Source organism: Cucurbita pepo, chromosome 12 (genome assembly GCF_057944985.1).
Source record: "Cucurbita pepo subsp. pepo isolate OVF chromosome 12, ASM5794498v1, whole genome shotgun sequence".
Taxonomy (NCBI): domain Eukaryota; kingdom Viridiplantae; phylum Streptophyta; class Magnoliopsida; order Cucurbitales; family Cucurbitaceae; genus Cucurbita; species Cucurbita pepo.
In genome coordinates, this window is record NC_141809.1 from 11,744,868 (window position 1) to 11,766,779 (window position 21,912).

Below are 21,912 nucleotides of genomic sequence, written 5' to 3' on the forward strand. Positions count from 1 at the left end.
TCTCTGATTATATATGGGTTCGATATCGTTGTTGTTTCGATATGATAATTAGTGCAATGATTGAACCGAAACGATCCAATCTATTGTATTGGGACCGAGCTGTAAAGTTGGTTCACCAAACACAGAATAAGGACTAGAAGGCTTTTGTTAGGTAGCTACCAAAAGAAAACAAAGGAAAAGCTTAAAAGGAAAGCGAGGAGTTTACAACATTGTATATTGGATAACAACTTGTCACAGATTACTCTTATAGATCCTTTCAAGTTTTTCTGTTTTTGTTCATTTTTCTGTCGTCTTCATTTGGACCATCCAATGTCTTTTGTATTGGAGTGACAGGCAGCTCTCTATGATTAGCTATGGAGCTGAGAATTCGAGTTTTTTTGTTTGAAATTTACACGGAACTGAAATCTTATCGATCTTATCGTTATGTCAGTGATACAACGCGTAAGTACGTAAGTGAATAGTATCGGGTTTAGGACCTGTCAAATGTTGAAAGGAACGAGTGCGTACTTGTGTCCCACGCACTAGAAAGCGTTTGAAATTCTTCCGAATGATGAACAAAACGATCTAAAATGCAGTAACACGGAAAGACCCACCACATTGATTGGAGAAGGGAACGAGTGCTAGCAAGGACATTGGGCCCTGTAAGGGGGTAGACCCACATCGATTAGAGAAGAGAACGAGTGTCAACGAGTGTCAACGAGGACGTTGGGCCCTGTAAGGGGGTAGACCCACTGGGGAGAAGTGAGATCCCACATCGATTAGAGAAGGGAACGAGTGCCAACGAGGATACTGGGCCCTGTAAGGGGGTAGACCCACAGGGGAGAAGTGAAATCCCACATCGATTAGAGAAGGGAACGGGTGCCAGCGAGGATGTTGGGCCTTGTAAGGGGTGGATTGTGAGATCCCATATTGGTTGAGGAGAAGAACAAAACAATTTTTATAAAAGTGCAGAAAACACAAAAAGACCGACTATGAGTTCCCACATCGATTGGAGAGAGGGTCGAGTGCCAATGAGGACGCTGGGCCTCGAAAGCGATAGATTGTGAGATCTTACATCAGTTGGAAAAGAGAACGAAGCATTCTTTGTAAGCATCCTCAAAAGAGAACAATATTTGCTAGTGGTGGGTTTGGACTATTACACTAACACCATTACTTTCTTCTTTCGGTATCGGCCCAGCACTGTATGGTTAGAGGAACGCAACCTCGAGAAGGCAATATTACATTGAATTTTGATGTGTGGTAGTAAAATTGACCAAGGGGTTGACCGGTAAATGCCAATAATTGGGAGAAAGATCCCATATTCATTAAAGGTTGAAAGAGACACTAATGTGTTACCGAGACAAGACAAGAAAAAAGACTATGGATTTTAAAGATGTTTGGTTGGAAAAATGAAAAGCTGAGGAGGCAAATAACAAAACACAAAAAATTAAATAAATAAATAAATAAATATTTTCTTTTTCTTTTTCTTTTTCTTTTTCTTTTTAAATCAAAAACATATTTTTTAAAGCTGGATGGCATTCGCAGATTACCAATTATTTAATTTCTATTTTTATTTGAATTAAAAAAAAAAAAAAATTTATTTTTATTTTTTGCACGATTCCTTTTTCTGACATTTTGATATGCTTAAATATTTGTTAATATAATATAATATAATAATCCCTTTATGTTTTTAATGCCCTTTCAACGCCAACTGTGTCTTCACTGGCATTTTCCCTCTCTTATCCCTTTTTCTTTTCCCCCATTTTTTCTCTCTCTAAATAAATTTTCTTTTTTTTTTTTCAATTTAGTCCTCCTAATCTTCATAACTTTCTCTTTCACCCCCTATTTTTGTGAAAATTACGTTTAAATTAGTTTTGAACTCGACTTAAATTTAATAGTTTGAATTGTTCGAATCATCATATCATATGAACATTTGTAATTTAAACTGTAGAAAGTAAAATTAATCAAAAAAATATGTGTTACACGGTTAACATTGATTAGATCATTGAAATTAAATTATGATTTATAAATTATAAAGATTAAATAAACGGTAGTTAAGAACTCGCTTAATAGCAATTTGTCTATATAATATAATTTAATTTTTTTAGGACTAAATTAATAAAAATACCGGCTTTATATAAGGTTTCAAAAATATTAAAAAAAATTCTTACCGTTAGTTTTGGTTGAAAATCGTTAATATTTTATTTCAAAAATACCAATGAACTTTTAGGTGTAATATTAAAACATTTATAAATAATTTATATATCGACAAAATAAATTTTTAATTTTTGTTAATAAAGGTAAAAGGGGCGTTAATAATACTTTTAAAATTTTACGAGTATTTTTTAAAATATAATAACGACGTAAATGAATTTTTGAAAATTTTCTTTTATAAAAAAAAAATTAAAATTCAATGGAATATTTTTTTTTTAGATAAAATATGAAATTTATAGCTATTTTTTTAATTTATTAATAAAGTTGGTGAAAGTGGAAACATTGCACGCGTCGAAACCTGGTACGTATGCGGATGATTATGTCGTAATTCTAATTATATGTAATTAATTAATTAAAATGGAATATTTTGTAATAAATATTTAAATTTAAATTAAAAGATAATTTATTTTTCTTTTTTTAATTTAATATTTTGGCGTTTTATATTTACCAAAAAAATGCGTGGGCCATGCACGTAGCTCTTCTTCTCTTCTTCCAATTTTCCATTGTTTTATATAACGAAGCTTCCCCTTCTCTTTCCCTCACCCTCCTCTAACCCTCTCTCTCTCTCTACAATTTCAAGCCATGGTCAAAGCTGGAGGAACTCTCACCAAGCTCAAGTCCGCCATTAAACGATGGCCCTCGATCTCCAAGCTCGGTCGGAGCTCTAGCTCCGTGTCGGTTGCTGCCGTGAGCGACGGTGCCAATATCGTCGAGGACATCTCTAAGGAGCTTCACACAGTCTACGTCGGTAAGTCTCGACGTCCGTATTTCGTCAGCTTAGATGTCATAGCACACCCTCTATTTCAAGAGTTGGTTGATAAGTCAGCGTCTGACAATGACGGTGCTGTGGTCGTCTCTTGTGAAGTGGTCATGTTTGAACATTTGTTGTGGATGTTGGAAAATGCCGCGACCCAATTGGGGTCGACGGAGGAACTCGTTGAATTCTACACTTGTTGACTCGCCGGCGGTAGCCGCCGATGGACGGCGGCGATAAATTAAGGTGTAAAGATGTTGGTAGCTGAAGTTGATCACTGCTGGAATGTGTGTGTGTTTTTTTTTTTTTTTTTTTAATTTTATTTTATGATAATTAATCATGATTAATTAAACAATATAATTAAACATTGCTACTTACATCATTTAATCTTAATTCTTGGTTTTTGTTGTCGTGTTTCTATTATTTTATTTATTTAATTTTTTTTTTATTAAAATTAAATAATTAAATGAACTCTATCCAACCAATAGGTGAACTTGGACTTTTGTGAAGAATTTAAAAAAAAAAAATACATAAATATCTATTTAAATTATTTCAATCAATTTAGCGTTAAATTATTCGGTTGATTAACGACTCGACTTTATATATAAATAATATTAAAACATTTCAATTTTAATTTTGATTTCTAGGGAATTAAAATTAAATATATAAAATTAGTCGATGACTCGATGACTTGAATAAGGTTGTCGGATGACTTATTTTTTTAATTATTTTTAAAATCTTACTTATCCATAATACATGTAATATTAATAACTAAATTTTCTTCCAGCTCAAATATCAAACATTCATAAGTCAACAAAATGCCAAATATTTTTAATTTTCATAACAATCTTACGAGTAGGGTTATGTTGGGTTGTAAACCCTATTTTCGAGTCGATCGAGTTAGTCAGATTGACCCGATAAAGCAAACCGAAAATAAAACTAACCCAACCCAACTTCTATAATTTGAGTTGATTAGTCTAAGTTGTTCGGATTATCGGGTCATGAACACACTTACTTAATGTATGAGTTTGTCTCGTGACAATTTTATAAATTATTTTTCGAGTAATTTAAAATATGATTTATCTTTTTAAGGTAATTGTTTTTTTTTTTTTTTTTTTAATGAGAAATCCCTGATTGACAATAAATAGTTACAAATCAATTATTATTATTATTTTGAAACAAAAGTTAAATTTACATTATTGACTTAAGAGGTCATCATAAATGCATTAATTTCATTTAATTTTTCATATTTCCATTTTTATAATGTTGGTCAAAGTTAGAGTTACATTTTTAGTCAACTCTTTGTGTGTTTTTTGTTTTCTTTACGAATAAAAAGTTAATTATGTTATAAATGTATTAAATTTTTAGGTCAAAGGTAGAAAATTCTTTTTCAGTCACTATCTTCAAAATCCTCCATCAATCAAGTTGGAGATTCTTCTCCAATTAAAATTATTTCAAAGGAGATTAGCTTAAAAATAATGCAAAAATAACTTTACAACGAACTCGTTTATATACATAAATTAAATTTTTGTCGTGGTGCTTTACGTCTTGGTACACGAGGACGCTGGTTCTAGGAGAGTGGATTGTGAGATCCCACGTTGGTTGGAGAGTAGAACGAAATATTTTTTATAAGGGTATGGAAACCTCTCCCTAGAAGACAAGTTTTAAAACTGTGAGGCTGATGATGATACGTAACAAGTCAAAGCAAACAATATTTGCTAGCGGTGGGCTTGGAATGTTATAAATGATATTAAAGTCAGACACCGGGTGGTGTGCCAGCAAGGATGTTGGGCCCTAGAAGGGTGGATTGTGAGACCCACATTTGTTGGAGAGGGGAACGAAACATTCCTTATAAGGGCGTGGAAACCTCTCTTTAGTAGATGCCTTTTAAAATCGTGAGGCTGATGACGATACGTAACAGGTCAAAACAAACAATATCTGCTAATAGTGGGCTTGAACTGTTACAAATTATATTAGAGCTAGACACCAGGCGGTGTGCCAGCGAGGACGTTGGGCTCTAAATGGGTGGATTGTGAGATCCCACATTTGTTGGAGAGGAGAACGAAACATTCCTTATAAGAGTGTGGAAACCTCTCCCTAGTAGACGCGTTTTAAAACTGTGAGAGTGACGATGATACGTAACGGGACAAAACAAACAATATCTACTGATGGGCTTGGATTGTTACAAATGATATCAAAGTTAGACACCAGGCGGTGTGCCAGTGAGGACGCTCAGCTCTGAGGGGGTAGATTGTGAGATCTCACATTGGTTGGAGAGAATAACGAAAATATTCCTTATAAGGGTATTGAAATCTCTCCTTAAGAAACGTGTTTTAAAACCGTGAGACTGACGACAATACTTAACTGGTAAAAAACGGACAATATCTACTAGCAATGAGTTTGAGCTGTTACAAATGGCTCAAACATCATTTTTATGTTTGTTGACTTAGATGTAAAGACAAAACAGTTTGAACGAACCTACGTTGGTCTATAAAAATTAAAGCAGGATTATCGAATGTCGAATCTTAGACATAGAATATTACGTAACTACCCTTTGTTTTTTATATTTATATATAGCTTCCAAAAGTAATAATTTGAGTGGATATGCAAGAGAAAATGAAGACATTATAATGAGTGGTTTTTTTTTTTTTAATAATTAATGTTAATTAATTGGAGGAGTCAACATTAATTTTTTATATATATATATTAAAAAAAAAATTAGAGATTAAGATTAATATTGATTGTATTAGGCATGCATTAAGAATACATACACTTAATTACTTTGTTTTAATTATGTACATTAATTACCTTCTCAACTTTGCTTTTAAATTAAGAAGTGATCATAATTTTAAATTTATGTATCAATTTATAATTATTATAATACGAGAAATTTAATAAATGACAAAATTCACCCTCATTTACACGTTTGTCTAATTCAAAACGTCTGTTTTTATTTATTTTAAAAAACGATTATGAATACATATAATTATCGTTAAACTATTACAATTTTCGAGAAGATATTATACATAATTAAAATGAAACTTAATTTACAAGATTACTATTAACGAGGAGAGCCATCAATAAAGCTTTATACTTGAAATTAAAGATATACCAAAACTAAGTTCGAGATGGATTTAAACGATAGCTACGCATTATAAGAAAATTACAATGAAACAAGCCACGAACTTTTAATGATCCATGTCCAAAATTCGAATTCGGTACCTGATAGCATCAACATTTCTCTGCTTCTCCGAGCAAATCGTTTAACGAACTTTTTTAATTCTTATAATCGAGTCATCGAATAGGAAAGAGTATTTCTCTTTCATTTGAATGTGATATCGATTCATTTATGTACTTCTCTTTTATTCGAGTGTCACGTGGTTACCAGCTTTTGAAATTTGCGGTGGGAGTAATCGTGTGCGACGCTGACACATCATAGTTTATTTTTTAAATATAATTTTATTGAATTTAATAATATAAACGGAATTGTGAGAGATCAAATCTGGTCAGTGAACACAGTAATGTGATGTCTGAACCTAAAAATGGCCAATTGGGAATCAGCAGCGGAATGGGTCTTTAAACCGTGTGCTCTAACCACACCCTTTTTTGCCCATTGGATTTATTTCTCAATATATTTTAATAATACTCTATTTATTTATATATATATATATTTATTTAATTGGTTAACCTAAGCACGGATCGACTAATGTAATCATATAACTCGAGAACCCAAATAACCGATAAACCCAACCAACATCAACTTAGGGTTACAATCCACGTGAACTCTACCTTACTTTTAAGATTATTAAGAAAATTATGAATATTTGAGTTTTATAAGATTTTAATTATTAATATAATATGTATCGGAAATTTTTTTTTTTTTTAAATAATTTAACAACCCAATCTCAACTCGAGAATAGAAAGATAGATTGAGTTAGATTGGATTGTAAACTTTAGTGAGATTGTTTGAGTTATTGACCTAAAGTTTTCGAATTTGTTCAAAAGAATTTCCCAACCAACCTAACATAATTCATGTTCAGCCTAAATTTTTAACTAAAATGTCTTTATAAGGGTGTGGAAACTTCTCTCTAGTATTCGTGTTTTAACACCGTGAGGCTGATGGCGATACGTAACAGACAATTAACTGTTATAAATGGTATCAGAGTCAAACATTAAGCGGTATGTTAATAGAGAAGTTGAGACACGTTTTAAAATTCTTAGGCTGACGATGATACATAATGAGTCAAAGTAGACCAGTGTAAAAGTTGTAAAATGGTAGAGTTATTACAATTTGAAAATAAAAATAATTAAAAATCTAATATTTTGTAGGACATAGGTTGAACTAGAGGCCATGGGTTGTGTATTGTGGCTAACCTGGATCTCATTAAGGCCCGTACAATTAAATTAAAATCGGCCCAACATATTTAATGCCTTATATAGTATAGGCCTATAATAAGCATTTTTTTTTTTCAATACAAAATTAAATACGCACTAAGACATGAATTTTAATTTACGATAATATTTTTTGAAAAACTAAACAACTCGGGCTCGAGTTAGATTTTTTTCGGTTGGGTTGGCTTTGATGTTTCGAAAATCTAAAATATTAGGTTGACTGAGAATTTACAATTTTTTAGTTCTCATCACGAGGGTACGAACACGTACACCACTATGCAGCTGAAGTAACATTATGTTTTACATAATGCTGTCATGACGGTTACTAATTCTAATGGTTGTTCTGCATGGAGAGCTATCAAAGCAGGCAAATCAACAAAAAAAAGGGTGCAATACGAGTACTTTTCAAGCGGGGGCGATTGCCATTTGTAAAAAAAGGAAGAAAAGAGCGAGGAGAAATTGAAATAACGAGTAAAAGAAATAAAAAATATAAAAAAAAAGGTGCAATACGAGTACTTTTCAAGTGGTCGGGTCAACTCAACTAATTTAAAAATAAGGTTCCAATCCAACCCTAAATATTGAAAATATTTAACATTTGAAACTGAAATTATTCTGGTAATGTGAATATTTTATATTTAAGTTTTATAAAAATTTAATTATTAATTTAAGATATATTTTAGATAAATATAATCTTTTTAAATAATTAAAAAATATAATAATCCAACAACTCATTTAGTAACCATTTATTATCTTTGGAGTGACGAACGAGTAGAGCAGTAAAAACTGTTTTACTGCTCGTATTTACTTCCTTCGTATATATATTTTTTTAACTCAAAAGTTAAAATGTATGTAGAATAAAATAAAAATTAAGAAAATAGGAAAAATAATATATAAAGTTAATTGATTTTATAAAATTGGAGAAAAATTATGATTGGTGTTGAGACCATAATTTGAGTGTGAAAATGACTAGAGAGAATGAAAGCTGTTGAATGGCGCAGGGATAAGATCCAGTACAATTTTGTTACTAAACATGACAGCTACTCATGGTCAGAAATACCCTCACACACCCGACTTTAAATTTTTAATATTTTTGTCGACAATATTTATTAAAAATATCTCTCGTTTCATGATATGATATTATCCCTTTTGAACATAAATTCGGGTCATACTCAATTTTAAATTTTATTTATAATAATATGTTATATTTTAAAAAGGAAACTGTATAATTGTCTGTTTTTTTAGTTTAAATAAATAGTGTAGAAATTGCAAATTTGTTTGAGAGCAACCGCACAATGATGATGTTTTACTATGTATTTTTCCTATTAATTTATTGATAAAGAAAACACGTCGCATAATTTATAAACATAGTACGACGTCGTTTTGGGGAATGGGAATATTTACAATAATTAATAAAAATAATAGTTAGTGTAAAATGTTTCTGAAAAAACTTTTAATATTAAAAAAGTTTTATTAAAAAGGAGTACACTATCTAAAAATGGATATTAAAATAAAATAATAAAAAAAAAGCCTAAATTAATAAAAACTCTCTTACACTTTACCCTTTACCTCAAAATTTTATTAAACTTTTTAAAAATTTCGAAAATATTCTTAAATTTTCAAAATAATATGTTTTTTTTTTTTTTTTTTTAATGTGAAACACTTTTTGAATTTTTAAAAAATTTATTAATATCTTCAAATTAATAAAAAAAAACTTTAAAAATTAAGAAAATACTATCTTCAAATTTACGAAGTAGGGATAGTTAATTGTTGTATTAACAATAATATATTTAAAAAAAATTATAAAAATAACTCTTAAAATTTTATGTAAAATATATTACAATAACCTAAAAATTAGTTTAAGAATATTTTAATTATTTTTATCTTAAAACTAAACCTAATTTCTTTTAGAGAAGAATATATAAAATTTATGGATATTTTTATTAATCGGGAACGAGTAGAAAAGTAACAGGCACGTGAGTTGGAGGACATTGGAACGTGAATTCACGTGGGCTTACAAAATTAGACCATTAATAAAATGGACCACTTTTGGTTCTCTTCTGACTCTCAACTTCTTCTTCTTTCTTCTTCCTCTACTTTTGGACTCATTTTTTGGGCCTTTCCTTCTCCCAATTAAATTTTAATTTTTAAATTAAATAAAAATAAAAATAAATACCTGTCCCCTATTTCTGGAATGCTGTTCTACGAACATTGCCATATATATATATATATCATTATTCCACTTCTCCTTTTCAGATATTATTTTTGTCCTGCTCACCGCCACAAACTCCATTTCCCTTTTTTTTTTTTCCTTTCTTTTTATATTAAAAATAAAATTTTAAATAAACTACTCGAACAATAATTATTTAATTATTTAGCTTAAAAAATTATATGTAATTATTATATTTTATTTTAAATGGATAGGTTCCATTTATTTATTTAATTATTTATTTATTTTATTGTATGGTAAAGTGGCAAGTTGATTAACCGAAAGCTAAAACCCGGAGGCAAATTGCAAGTGGGACCCACGAAGCGGCTTCCTTATATTATCCATCATATTCACAACTGGGACTAATGCCTTAAATTAAATAATTAAATAAATAATACGCGACCTTTTGGCAGTAAAAACAGAAGTTTCTGGAGACATTTAATTCATAAAAATAAAAATATCCAACTCTCAGATTCAGTCTCAGCCGCACATCTCCACCTTATCCCCCCTTCCTCTAAACCCCAATATTTCACACATTCTAATTATTTAATTCCCAAAAAATATTTTTAAAAAAAAAAAAAAAAAAAAAAAAAAAACTATAAAAGGGCCATGGTTCTGGAGTGTTCTTGAGCTGAGCCTCTAAGCCAATGGCCTTTCATCGCCTATGATTCTTCTCCTGAGAGTTCCGTTTTCGACATGTCGTTCTCTGCCATCACCATGAATGATCGTTCCGATTCGTCGTTTAACAGGTTTGGATTTCTGTAAACCGAACCAACCTGAGCTCTGTTTTGAAGGAAGAGATATGGCTGGTGAGAATCACAAAAACGACGATCTGTATGCCGTTTTGGGGCTGAAGAAGGAATGCACCGAAGCGGAGCTTCGGAATGCGTATAAGAAACTTGCTATGGTAATTAATTAAGCTTCTCATTCTTTGATCTATCAGTTTTTTTGAGGTTTTCGTTTGGTTCGGTGTTAGATATGGCATCCGGATCGGTGTTCGGCGTTGAGAGATTCGAAGTTCGTGGAAGAAGCTAAGAAGAAATTCCAAGCTATACAGCAAGCCTATTCTGGTAATTTCACTAATTTTAATTTATTTATTTAATAATAATTGTCGTTTTTATTTTTTGTTATTACGAGGCATTGATTTTGTACAGTTTTATCGGACGCGAACAAACGGCTGTTGTACGACGTTGGAGTTTATGACAGTGATGATGATGATAACGTAAGCTCCTCCACAGCTTAACTACGGTGCTCCTTCGGTTATTTATTTGATTAAAATTAAATTTGGGTTTGGTTCATAGTACAAAATAATTAAGTGTAGAAACTAATGAAGCGTTGAATTTGGGTCAGGGAAATTGGTGGGGCCATCATCCCTCAAATGTTAAGACTCTGTTTGGTTCACTTTCATTTGCAGGATATGGGTGACTTCTTGACCGAAATGGTTGCCATGATGGACCAAACTAAGCCTAGCGTAAGCTCCCTTCCTCTTTTTTTATAGCAAATTTTGATCGTAGAGACGTCAATTTAACTTGAGCTATAGAATTCCCGTTTAAACTGATAATCATAAAAGAGTATGATTTCAAATAAGGAGATAGAGACAGGAACGAAGACGGTAAAGGGTCTCTGTCTTTGCTCGGGTCCTTTAACATCAAAATGAGAAGAGAGAGACAAGTAAAAGAGAAAGGAAATGGGTCGTATATTACTTACTTATAAATTAATCATAAACAAAGTACACCATATAGCCTCTTCTGAAGTATATGGAGGCTTCAAACAAATTGACATGACTAAGTTAAAGACATAATTCTAATATTATGTTAGGAATTGCGATCCTTTTTGGTAGAAATTAGAATTATAATGATTTTATTGGACAAAATTAAAACGACAGGAGAACGGAGAAGAAAGCTTTGAGAAACTTCAGGAACTATTCCAAGAAATGTTCGACGATGACGAGGAGGAGGACGGTTTGGGACCGAATTCACCGACAAGATATTTCTCGTCCTCATCGTCCTCGTCGTACTCCGAATGTTCCAGTTCCGGCAACAACAAGCGAAACTCGTCGGATATGAACAACGTGAACTCATTCCAAAGCTTCTCCATGGGGGTTAGTAGTACTCTAGATTATAATTATACTCGTAAAACCTTTCTTAATTTCCTCTAAATTATTAAAATTCAGAGTGGAGGAGGCGGCGGCGGCGGCGGCGGCGGCGGCAACAAGGGCAGGAATTGGCGGAGGAAACGGTAGAAGAAGAAAAAACACGGCAAACGAAAACGACATAGGAAGTTGTCGTTTTGAATCAGCGAAGCGGCGCTGATGGTAAAATCTAGTGTCGTTGCCGAAGCCAAAAGGCAACAACATGGGCGGGACAATGATATGACGATGACGTAATCGTCATATTTACTGTTCTTTTTTTTTTTTTTTTAAATATTTATATTTCCATTTTATGTAATTGTAAACCTATATTTAATTTAATTTAGAACTTTTATTTTTATCTCCAAAATTTTATTCACGTCATAAATCATTAGAATTTCACCAAAAAAAAAAAATATTATTATTACGTTTTCAAGATGCGCACGTTTATAGGTGGCAGTTTTGTGGTTTTGAGGTATTGTAGGGGTAAAATTGGCATTTCAGGTCTAGAAGCACGTGGGTATGGGCCCCACATTATTAAATTTCAAAAGAGAAAAAATGAAAAGCCTTATTCGTTTTGACGATGGATTTTGGCGCAGCCGAAGCTGTGGTGGCCCACATTACTTTTTTGAGTTTGAAACATAGTGGGGCCCACCGCTCCCTGCAACTTGCAAACCAACTTAAACTACATTTATTAAATTTTTAAATAGTAAAATTACAATTTTATCCACCACCTTTTAAAAATGTCCTCATTCATTCATAAAAACTTTTCTATAAATTAAATTCAAAATAAACTTCTAATTATCTAATAAATATTTCAAACTCGATAATTAGGTTATGGATTATTTATTTATTTTATTTTATAATTATTTGATATGAACCAACCAACATCAATCATACAATATATTTCAACGAAGATGTGAAGAAAAGGTTGTCAAAATTATCAAAAGATGTTTCAATTCATACCACATTGAAGAAGAATGAAGTTTGATTGTTATAAATTTTGGGTGGGCTACAATTTAGAGTAATTCAGAGTTATTGTATTTCATTAATGTATTTTAACACATTTTATTTACTTTAGGTTACATTTACATCCTGACTAATTATGGTCATTAAGTATGAATGTTACAACTCTTGTAATGTTTTTAATAGACTTGGAAAATATAGTAAAATAAGTATTTGTGCTTTTCTTTTAACCCATGACTACGTTTATTTGCAATTCTATGTAGTTTAGGTTGCATGTAAAATCATTCAAGCTCGAAATGATCAATTTTACTTGTGGAGTGATTCGAATCTCAATCAAGTGTTCTTGCCTTGAGATATTTGATCAACAAGAATCATTCAAGGTAGACATGATCGATCTTGCTTGTGGAGTGATTCGAATCTCAAACAATGTTCTTGCCTTGAGATATTTGATTAACAAGGTAATCCGAATCTTACTCCCCTTGTAGTGATTCCTTATCTTATCATTATTTGTTCGGGTAATTTTTAAAAAATATATATTGAAATCGAGTCGTAAATTTTAACAGAATGTTTGCGTTAACTATCGATTTTGATTTTATTAAAAAAATTAAATAAATAATCCAAACAATTCGAACCAACTTTTGGATTGAAAAACATTAGGACCCGATCGTATAAAAAGGGTATAAAATTGGGAAATTAAATAAATAATTAAAAAGAGCAAATGGGTTATATTTGTGAATTTAGGGGTGTTTGAAGAATTGGGATAATGACAAGCTGGGGGACAAACAAAATCCTTCCAAAAGTGGACAAGTTGAGGAAAGTTCTTAATAATCAAATTGCAACTTCGAACTTTTTTTTTTTTTTTTTTTTTTTTTTTTTTTTTTTTCAAAATTACTCGATGTGGTTGTTGTTCCGTCCTCGTCTTATCTACTTTAAGAAATTTTTTTTAGGTGGATGTGGACGTGGTTTTATTTTAGTTCAAATCACTCGAAATCTTGAGTTGGCTGCGTCGGTGAACCGAGCAATACGAAAAGCATTCACAACTCAACCCGAACTAAATCTTCGATTGAGTTGTATTTTTTTTAATTGTTTAATAATTACAAATTCATAAAATTAAATGTCAAATATTTATAATTTAACAGTTCATCGTTAACAAAAAAAAAAATTAAAATTAAAAATAATAATAATAAATAAATAAATAAATATAAATATATATATATATATATATTAAATTTCGTAATAATCTTAAAAATAAAGTTGCTGTAACTTGTTTTTCAAAATTATGATTTTCTTTATTATTATTATTTTTATAAACTTTTATTTTTGTTTAAAAAAATACGTTAAAATTTTTAGCGGAATTTAAAAAATAAAGGATAATTTTTAAAAATTACAGATGAGTTTGATAATAATTTGGCTTCCTCACAAATTTTTAATGTGATTTTCAAATTTATTAATAGAAACATTAAAATTATTTTATAATTTAATTCCGTGAAATTAAAATTTTAATGTTTGATAATAATTTAAACCCTAAACCCTAATATCAGAACTATGTTCATGGGCCTCGTTTGGGCCTTTCTTGCAAACTCGAGCCCGTTCAAATGTTAATGGGCCTCAGAAATCTTTTGGAAGCCCAAATTTCTAATTCATCCAAACTCTAAACTTCACCAATATATATATACACATATATATTGTTTTTAAAAATAATTGGCTTATTCTTAGCCATAATTTTAATTTCGTGTTCTTGGCTTTTATTCTCTTGTAATAAGTGAATTTTATATAATTGTTTGGTTGCGCGTTCTGATTTCTTGTTGCAGAGGAAATCATGACTGCTTTTCTTCACAAGCTATAGGACGGAACGCTTGCAGGCCCTATGTCAGACACTGGCTTCGGAATGCTTCGCAAGCATGATTCCTTTTCGGTATCGGAATCGCCTCTGGTTAAGATTTCCGGTGACCTTCCTGTAACTCGGAGCATCTTCATTCTCAGGAGTAACTCCGATTTCAGGAGCTTCTTGGATGATCGTAATGGAAGGATGATTGATTCTCCCGCGGGAATAATCTGATTTCACTCGTGAGCTTTTCTGTTTTTGAATCTATTTGATTGATCGTTTTTTTTTTTTTTTTTTTTTTTTGTATACTTGCAGTTAAATCTATGCGTATTCTGAAATTTTTAAACCTCCTGCTAAGACTTCGTTTTCCGGAAAACTGAAGCGATAACGCTACTGGTGGAGTGAAATTTATTCGGACATTTGATCAGTTTGTTGTATGTGTAATTTTGTTTCTCTTATTTCCTGTAGCGGTGACGCCTGAAGGTGATCTGACGAGATTCACATGGAAAAGATCGGCTGAATTGGAACAAGACGGTTAGAAGTAATGAATTAAACTTTTAATTTCTTCGTTTCACATGCATCATTTACCTATCTTGATCGAAATACGATTTAAAATGATAAGGTTTCAATCGATTGAAAGGAAAAATGCTTGCAAAATGCTTTTTAGAAGTAAAGTAATTAGTCTTTAGGATGGCTTATTCATCTTTGAGTTAATGAATTCCTTCCTTCTAGTTTCTGTATGGAACATGAATAATAAAATCTGCTTCGATCTTAGAAGAAAAGTTCTGTTTCTTTGAGATCCTGTAGATTTCCTCTGTTGATGGAGATATCAAAGTGCATCGAAACTGCTCTATCTTTTGTGAATCATTATGGAATCCGTAGAAGATCAACGTTTAGTGTTTCCAGTTTCATATGTTGCAGGATCTCAATTAGCACAGTCTTTGTTGGAAAGAGGGATAGTGAAAGAGATAGGAATAGATAAAATAGATAGAAGCTGCAGTGCTTTATTAATGTCTACTGACTTGATGCTTAGAGGGTTACACAATTCCAGTATTTATAGCTAATACACTGAACCAGAAATAGTAAATCATGCAAATCTAGATAAATTCAAATCTACTAACAATCTTCTAAAATCTTGGTAGTTTGAATATTTGAATCATATCTCAACTACTTCAAATCATATCTTCATTTTGAATACTTTGAATCATATCTCAACACTCCCCCATGATTCAAAGTTGCAGATGTAAGTACAGAGCTTTTCTTCTGACAAGACCTTCGTAAGTATGTCTGCTTTAACCCGTACATTGTCTGTCTCAGCTTGTATACCTTTGTTTCTTTGTCTTCCTTTATGAATCCCTCTGGCGGTCTTACATAAACCTCTTCTTGTAAATCTCCATAAAACTTTTCGTTTGGTAGGTAAACCATATCCCATGTTTCATCTTTCTTAAAGGACTGCATCTCTACTGTCATGGCTTTCTTCCCGTCTTCAGTTGCTTCTTCATAATTCATAGGGTCTGAAACAGTAAGAGCAAATTGACATGATGCATATATGTCAGCTAAAGATTTATACTTCCTTGGAGGTGTCTCATCTGAAAGTTCTTCAAGAGAGGAATTGCTGTTAAGTGATTCTGAAGATGATGAATTTGACACACTTTGTGTTGCAGTGGATGCACTGGGAGATGCACTGGAGTTGACCCTTGTCTCTTCATTTGGGGAAACTTCAACTGTAATCTTTTGCTGCTCCTGTTCTTTACTCCAATCCCAACTCACGTTTTCATTAAATATTACATCCCTTCTAACTAAAATCTTTTCACTAACGGGGTTGTATAGTTTATATGCCTTTGATTGAGTACAATAGCCAATGAAAATGCATTTTTCAGATTTTTCATCAAGCTTTTGACGAGTTTGAGGATGTTTCAAAGCATAAACAACACAACCAAAGATTCGTAAATGACTTACAGATGGTTTCCTTCCATGCCATGCTTCATAAGGAGTTCGATTCATAACCGCCTTTGTTGGTGAGATGTTTAATAGATAAACAGATGTTGCTACGGCTTCGGCCCAAAATTGGTTTGGAAGTCTCCTTGCTTGTAACATACTTCTTGCCATCTCCACAATAGTTCGATTTTTTCGTTCAGCGATTCCATTCTGTTCTGGAGTGTAGGGAGCTGTTAATTCCCTTTGGATGCCCTCTTCTTCACAAAAGAGATTGAAATCTTTAGATACGAACTCGCCACCTCTGTCTGTGCGAAGAACTTTAATGTGACAGCCACTTTGGTTCTCTACCATAGCTTTAAAAATCTGGAACTTCTGAAAAGTTTCTGACTTATGTTGTAGGAAGTAAACCCAGCTCATGCGACTATAGTCATCAACGAATAGTAAAAAGTATATACTTCCACCCAAGGACTTCGTTTGCATTGGCCCACATAAATCAGCATGAATTAGTTCTAGATAATGTGAAGCTCTTTTAGCTTTTCCAACAGGAAAGAACTTCCTAGTCTGCTTGCCATAAATGCATCCTTCACATAAATTAGTTGAGTCAATTCTTGGTAATCCGAAAACCATACCTTTATCCCTGAGTATTTTCAGGCCGTTCATATGAAGATGTCCATATCTGAGATGCCATAATGTTGAATCATCTTTCATGCTAGCAGTAAGAGCAAAATCCTCCATGTTAGAAACATCAAGTGGAAACATCTTATTTGAAGTCATGGCAATTTCAACTTTATGGCCTGATTTCTTATCTGTGATGACACATGTGTTATCATCAAATAGAACTGAGTGTCCTCTGGTCATCAATTGTCCAACACTCAATAAATTGTACCCTAAATCAGGTACAAATTGAACATTATCTAATTGTTTTATCTTACCGTGACTGGTTTCGACTTTCACTGTACCTTTTCCTTCAACTTGCATCTCTTTTGTATTTCCAAGTTGCACCTTAATCTTTTGCGTCTCATCAAGCTCTTTGAATAAGGATTTGGTGCCTGTCATATGGTTCGAGCATCCGCTATCAACAAACCATAAGTTACCTTTTTCTGGATTAGTATCCATGCACGCCACAAACAACTTTTCTTCTTCTTCTTCATTCTCTGCTGCAAAATTCATTCGTTGATTTTTATACCAACAATCAGATTTTGTGTGACCATACCTTCTACAATGGTAACATTGTATGACATTCCTTTGTTCATTAAATTGTCTCTGTCCATCACTTCTCCACCTGTTATCACGACCACCATGGAAGTTGCGAAATCCTCCTCTTCCACGACTTCTACCTGCTAAATGAATATTTTCTCTTTCGTTATTGGTTGTCTCCTTCACTTGTAGTGCCTTTTCTTCGTTTCTTTCTGATGCTCTATTGATTCTTGCCTCATGAGCCTGAAGCGAGCCCATCAGTTCATCAACGGAGAGTATGGATAGATCCTTAGCTTCTTCTATGGCGGCCACCACATGGTCAAACTTTGGAGTCAAGCTTCTCAACACCTTTGCAACAATTGTTTCGTTTGAAATTTTCTCTCCATAGGTACGCATCTGACTGACTATTGCCATTGATCTTGACAAAAAATCAGCAATTGATTCGCCATTCGTCATGAGTAGAGTTTCAAAATCACGTCTTAGAGATTGCAATTTCACTGTCATGACCTTTGAGTCTCCTAGAAACTCCTTCTGTAGAATTGACCATGCCTGCTTTGATGTGGTTGCTGCTGCAATTCGTGAAAAAATAGTCTCATGAACTGCTTGCTGAATAATGAATAGAGCCTTGGCATCGTTTTTCTTGGTTTCTCTTAGTCTCTCCTTTTCTTCTATTGTGGGTTCTAATACATCAGCAAACCCGTGCTCCACCAAGTCCCATAGCTCCTGCGATCTGAGCAAGGTCTTCATCTTGATGCTCCACCACTCGTATTTCTCACCATTAAATATTGGTAACAACGGTGCAGAGGAAGAAAAACCAGCTACTGCCATTTTTGTTTTGTGAAAGAAAATAATCACTCGCCCTCGTGTCGAACGAACTTGGCTCTGATACCAAAATTGTTGGAAAGAGGGATAGTGAAAGAGATAGGAATAGATAAAATAGATAGAAGCTGCAGTGCTTTATTAATGTCTACTGACTTGATGCTTAGAGGGTTACACAATTCCAGTATTTATAGCTAATACACTGAACCAGAAATAGTAAATCATGCAAATCTAGATAAATTCAAATCTACTAACAATCTTCTAAAATCTTGGTAGTTTGAATATTTGAATCATATCTCAACTACTTCAAATCATATCTTCATTTTGAATACTTTGAATCATATCTCAACAGTCTTATGGCTTCGATCATTGAACGGGAAGCAGCCAAATAACTACTTATGAATTATGCATAATATTTTATTTCATTCAGATTGCAATTCTTCTTTGTTTGGTCTTCACTCTTCAAGCTTTGAATTAGTTTTGAACCACAAACAACTACTTGAGTTAAAGATGAACAAAGGCATAACAAACTGAAATGCAAAATTATTGGGATTTGAAGGTGTGAATGGATATGTTTCTGTTTGGTTTAACTTGCAGAGGTTGCCTTGAGTTTCTCGATCAGATCGGCGGTGCCCTCAGCTCCACCTTCTCCGACGGACACTCCAATCTTCTCTTTCAAAGCCATCAGGATCTGATCGCTCTCAACCTGTGAGTGTTCGTTTTAAGTTAATTACGAGTTTATAATTAAAAATGTCATATAATTGTTGTTAAAATATCCCAACAAATGATTTAGTTATTTCTAGATATTTTAGAAAATAATTTAATTATTTTAAGAGTAAAAATATCTACTTATTTTTTTAAAAATTAGATATTTTAAAAATAAATTGTCTAGATTATAATATATACTTATCCACCCGTCTAGATTTTCATATCAAGAAATCTAAAGCAAATACAGAATACAGAAATTTATACCGATTGTCTTGTAATATTTTATCTAATTTTTTTTTTGGTCTTAATAAGAAGTGTGAGTGTTTCTCGAATTATGTTCGACAATTGTAGTTTAAAATTTTGTGATCACTAATGGTAGATGGATAGGTGGAAGCTCTTATAACATATATATATATATATATATATATATATATATATATATATATATATATATATATATATATATATTTTGCAAATTTAGTCAATAATTTTTAAATTTTATATTTAATTGATTCATGTTTTGTTTTGTTTTGTTTTGTTTTTTTTAATTTTTTTTTTGTCTAATATCTGTTTAATTATAAATATAAACTTTATGTCTATTAAACTAAAAAAAAAAAAAAAAAAAAAAAAAAAAAAATCTATCTGGTGTTGGTAAGCAGATGGGGAGGGTAAAATTGTAATTAGACAGACATTAAAAACCGTACCACAAAAAAACAGCGATGCAAGGCTTTACCGGGAGCGTCATCACGGTCACTCCTAGTACAAAAACCCACCAATCACCTCCCGCCATGTATCTATCCCTCGGTTTACCGCCACGTGTCTCCTCCACCCCATTTACTCCCTCACCGACGCCGTCAGCTCCCGCTCCTCTGTTCTTTCCGTCAACCAAATTAAACGCCCCATTTTTTCTTGAAGAATTTATTCCATTTTCTCCGGTCAACTTCAATCCCTATTCCCAAACCCTAACACCCTTTGTTTCTCTCTCCCTCTCTTGAATAGGGACCTTCGCATTTCAGATCGCGGCACATTTCCTGCTCATGACGGTACCGGACCGATTCGCATGCGCCGGTGAACCAATATCTTGTTATATCCATCTACTAGCCAGATCGGTGCGCAACATTTTGGGATCGGCGATCTTTTGTTCAAGATTGGACCGGATTCCATGAAGGAAGACGATGAGATTCAGTCCTTTCCGTCGCCAGGGAGTGGATCTCCGGCTTCTCCGATCTCTAACGGCCGGATTACGACGGTTGCGGCGGCGGCGCCTCCTCCTCCGCCATCTGCTCTAAATACGATAACCTTGGCGCTGCCGATTCAGCAGTCCAAGGGCGGCGGCGGCGGCGGAGGAAGCGGAAGAGAGGATTGCTGGAGCGAAGGCGCGACGTCGGTGCTGATTGATGCTTGGGGAGAGAGGTATTTGGAACTGAGTAGAGGGAATTTGAAGCAGAAGCATTGGAAAGAGGTGGCTGACATTGTGAGTAGTAGAGAGGATTATACCAAGATACCGAGGACTGACATTCAGTGCAAGAATCGGATAGATACGGTCAAGAAGAAGTATAAGACTGAGAAGGCTAAGCTTACTGCTGGAGGAGGCCCCAGTAAGTGGCCATTTTATGATAGATTGGATCTATTGATCGGTCCGGCGGCTTCGAAGAATTCTGTTTCCATCGCCGGTGCAAATCCGCCTCTGCAGCCGAACCAGAAAGTTCCTCTAGGAATTCCGGTGGTGAATCGACCGGTGAATCCGTACCAGGCTCAGCAGAACCATAATCACAGTCAACAACAGCAACAGAAGGGGCCAAAAGCTCAGAAGATCCAGTACCACAAGCGGCCTCGTACTACAGATTCCGATTCCTCAGGCTCCGACAGAGAAACATCCCCAACTTCCAGTGATAGTTACCGGCAAAAGAAAGTTCAGAGCAAAAATGTTAGGGTTCAGAAGGAGGTGGTGAATCCGAAACTGGCTCAGGTGGGGAAAACTGAAAAGGGAAAGAACGGCTCGAGAGAAAAGGGATGGGTAAATGCAGTGAGTGAATTAACACAAGCAATTATGAAATTTGGTGAAGCGTATGAACAAGCAGAGAGTTCGAAGCTGCAGCAAGTGGTAGTAATGGAGAAGCAGAGGATGAAATTTGCCAAGGATCTGGAACTGCAAAGAATGCAATTCTTCATGAAGACGCAGCTGGAAATCTCGCAACTCAAGCATGGGAGAAGAGTTGTGGCTGCTGGTAATCATCATGGTAGCAGCAACAACAACAACAACAACCACAGTAACAGCGGTAGCAGCAACTAGATGAGATGCAGAACAAGGTACTATTTTTCTCATCTTTGGAAATTCTAGTTTGTGCCTGTTTATTACACTTAATCTGTTTCCTAATTTATCATTTTCTCTCATAATTTAACTTCATCAAGATGTTCAAATCCTAGAGATTAGTAGTCACTCTGTTTCCCATTAGAATTCTTCATCATCATCATCATCATCATCATCTACTCTTAGTTTCCTCATTGATGAAGTAAATCCTATTTGGAATCGGTGACTGTTCCTTCCTTCTGGTCCTCCTCTTTGGGAATTAAATGCCAAATTTTAGGTCGGACCCAGATTCTGAATTTGCAGAGATGCACTCGTCATCAATTGATTCAAACAACATATAATTAAAGAAAGAAAACAGAAGGGTCCAGGATAAATCATGCCCCGACTTTATATGACAAACGCAGCCCCTCTGATCCTCTCATTAGTTGTGTTTAACCTGAAATTAATTAATCATTGGATGGGATTTCAAATAAAT

General features: G+C 33.5%; 2 protein-coding genes, 1 long non-coding RNA gene and 1 other non-coding gene across 4 annotated transcripts; all 4 read left to right on the forward strand.

The window, feature by feature from the left end:
- Positions 1–2,712: 2,712 nt before the first annotated feature.
- Positions 2,713–3,340, forward strand: LOC111807083 (auxin-responsive protein SAUR78). The gene has a single exon (XR_015423241.1). It is a non-coding gene; the product is annotated as an auxin-responsive protein SAUR78 (transcript).
- Positions 3,341–10,156: 6,816 nt separating this feature from the next.
- On the forward strand, positions 10,157–12,034 carry LOC111807303 (uncharacterized). The gene is made up of 6 exons (XM_023692970.2): positions 10,157–10,452; positions 10,522–10,615; positions 10,700–10,767; positions 10,960–11,016; positions 11,431–11,646; positions 11,719–12,034. Exons 1-6 carry the CDS (start codon positions 10,267–10,269, stop codon positions 11,785–11,787), a joined length of 690 nt encoding a protein of 229 aa, XP_023548738.2. The 5' UTR covers positions 10,157–10,266; the 3' UTR covers positions 11,788–12,034.
- A 2,319-nt stretch (positions 12,035–14,353) lies between these two features.
- Positions 14,354–19,148, forward strand: LOC147790008 (uncharacterized). The gene is made up of 3 exons (XR_015423157.1): positions 14,354–14,706; positions 14,933–15,005; positions 19,016–19,148. It is a non-coding gene; the product is annotated as an uncharacterized LOC147790008 (long non-coding RNA).
- A 753-nt stretch (positions 19,149–19,901) lies between these two features.
- LOC111807149 (trihelix transcription factor ASIL2) lies at positions 19,902–21,552 on the forward strand. The gene has a single exon (XM_087129033.1). It carries the CDS (start codon positions 20,289–20,291, stop codon positions 21,417–21,419), a length of 1,131 nt encoding a protein of 376 aa, XP_086985159.1. The 5' UTR covers positions 19,902–20,288; the 3' UTR covers positions 21,420–21,552.
- Positions 21,553–21,912: the final 360 nt, after the last annotated feature.

Coding starts and splice junctions, on each gene's coding strand:
- LOC111807303 (XM_023692970.2), top strand. CDS start 10,267: ATGATCGTTCCGATTCGTCGTTTAACAGGTTTGGATTTCTGTAAACCG. Junction 10,768..10,959: donor ACAGTGATGATGATGATAAC/GTAAGCTCCTCC, acceptor TTTCATTTGCAG/GATATGGGTGACTTCTTGAC. Junction 11,017..11,430: donor TGGACCAAACTAAGCCTAGC/GTAAGCTCCCTT, acceptor TTAAAACGACAG/GAGAACGGAGAAGAAAGCTT.
- LOC111807149 (XM_087129033.1), top strand. CDS start 20,289: ATGAAGGAAGACGATGAGATTCAGTCCTTTCCGTCGCCAGGGAGTGGA.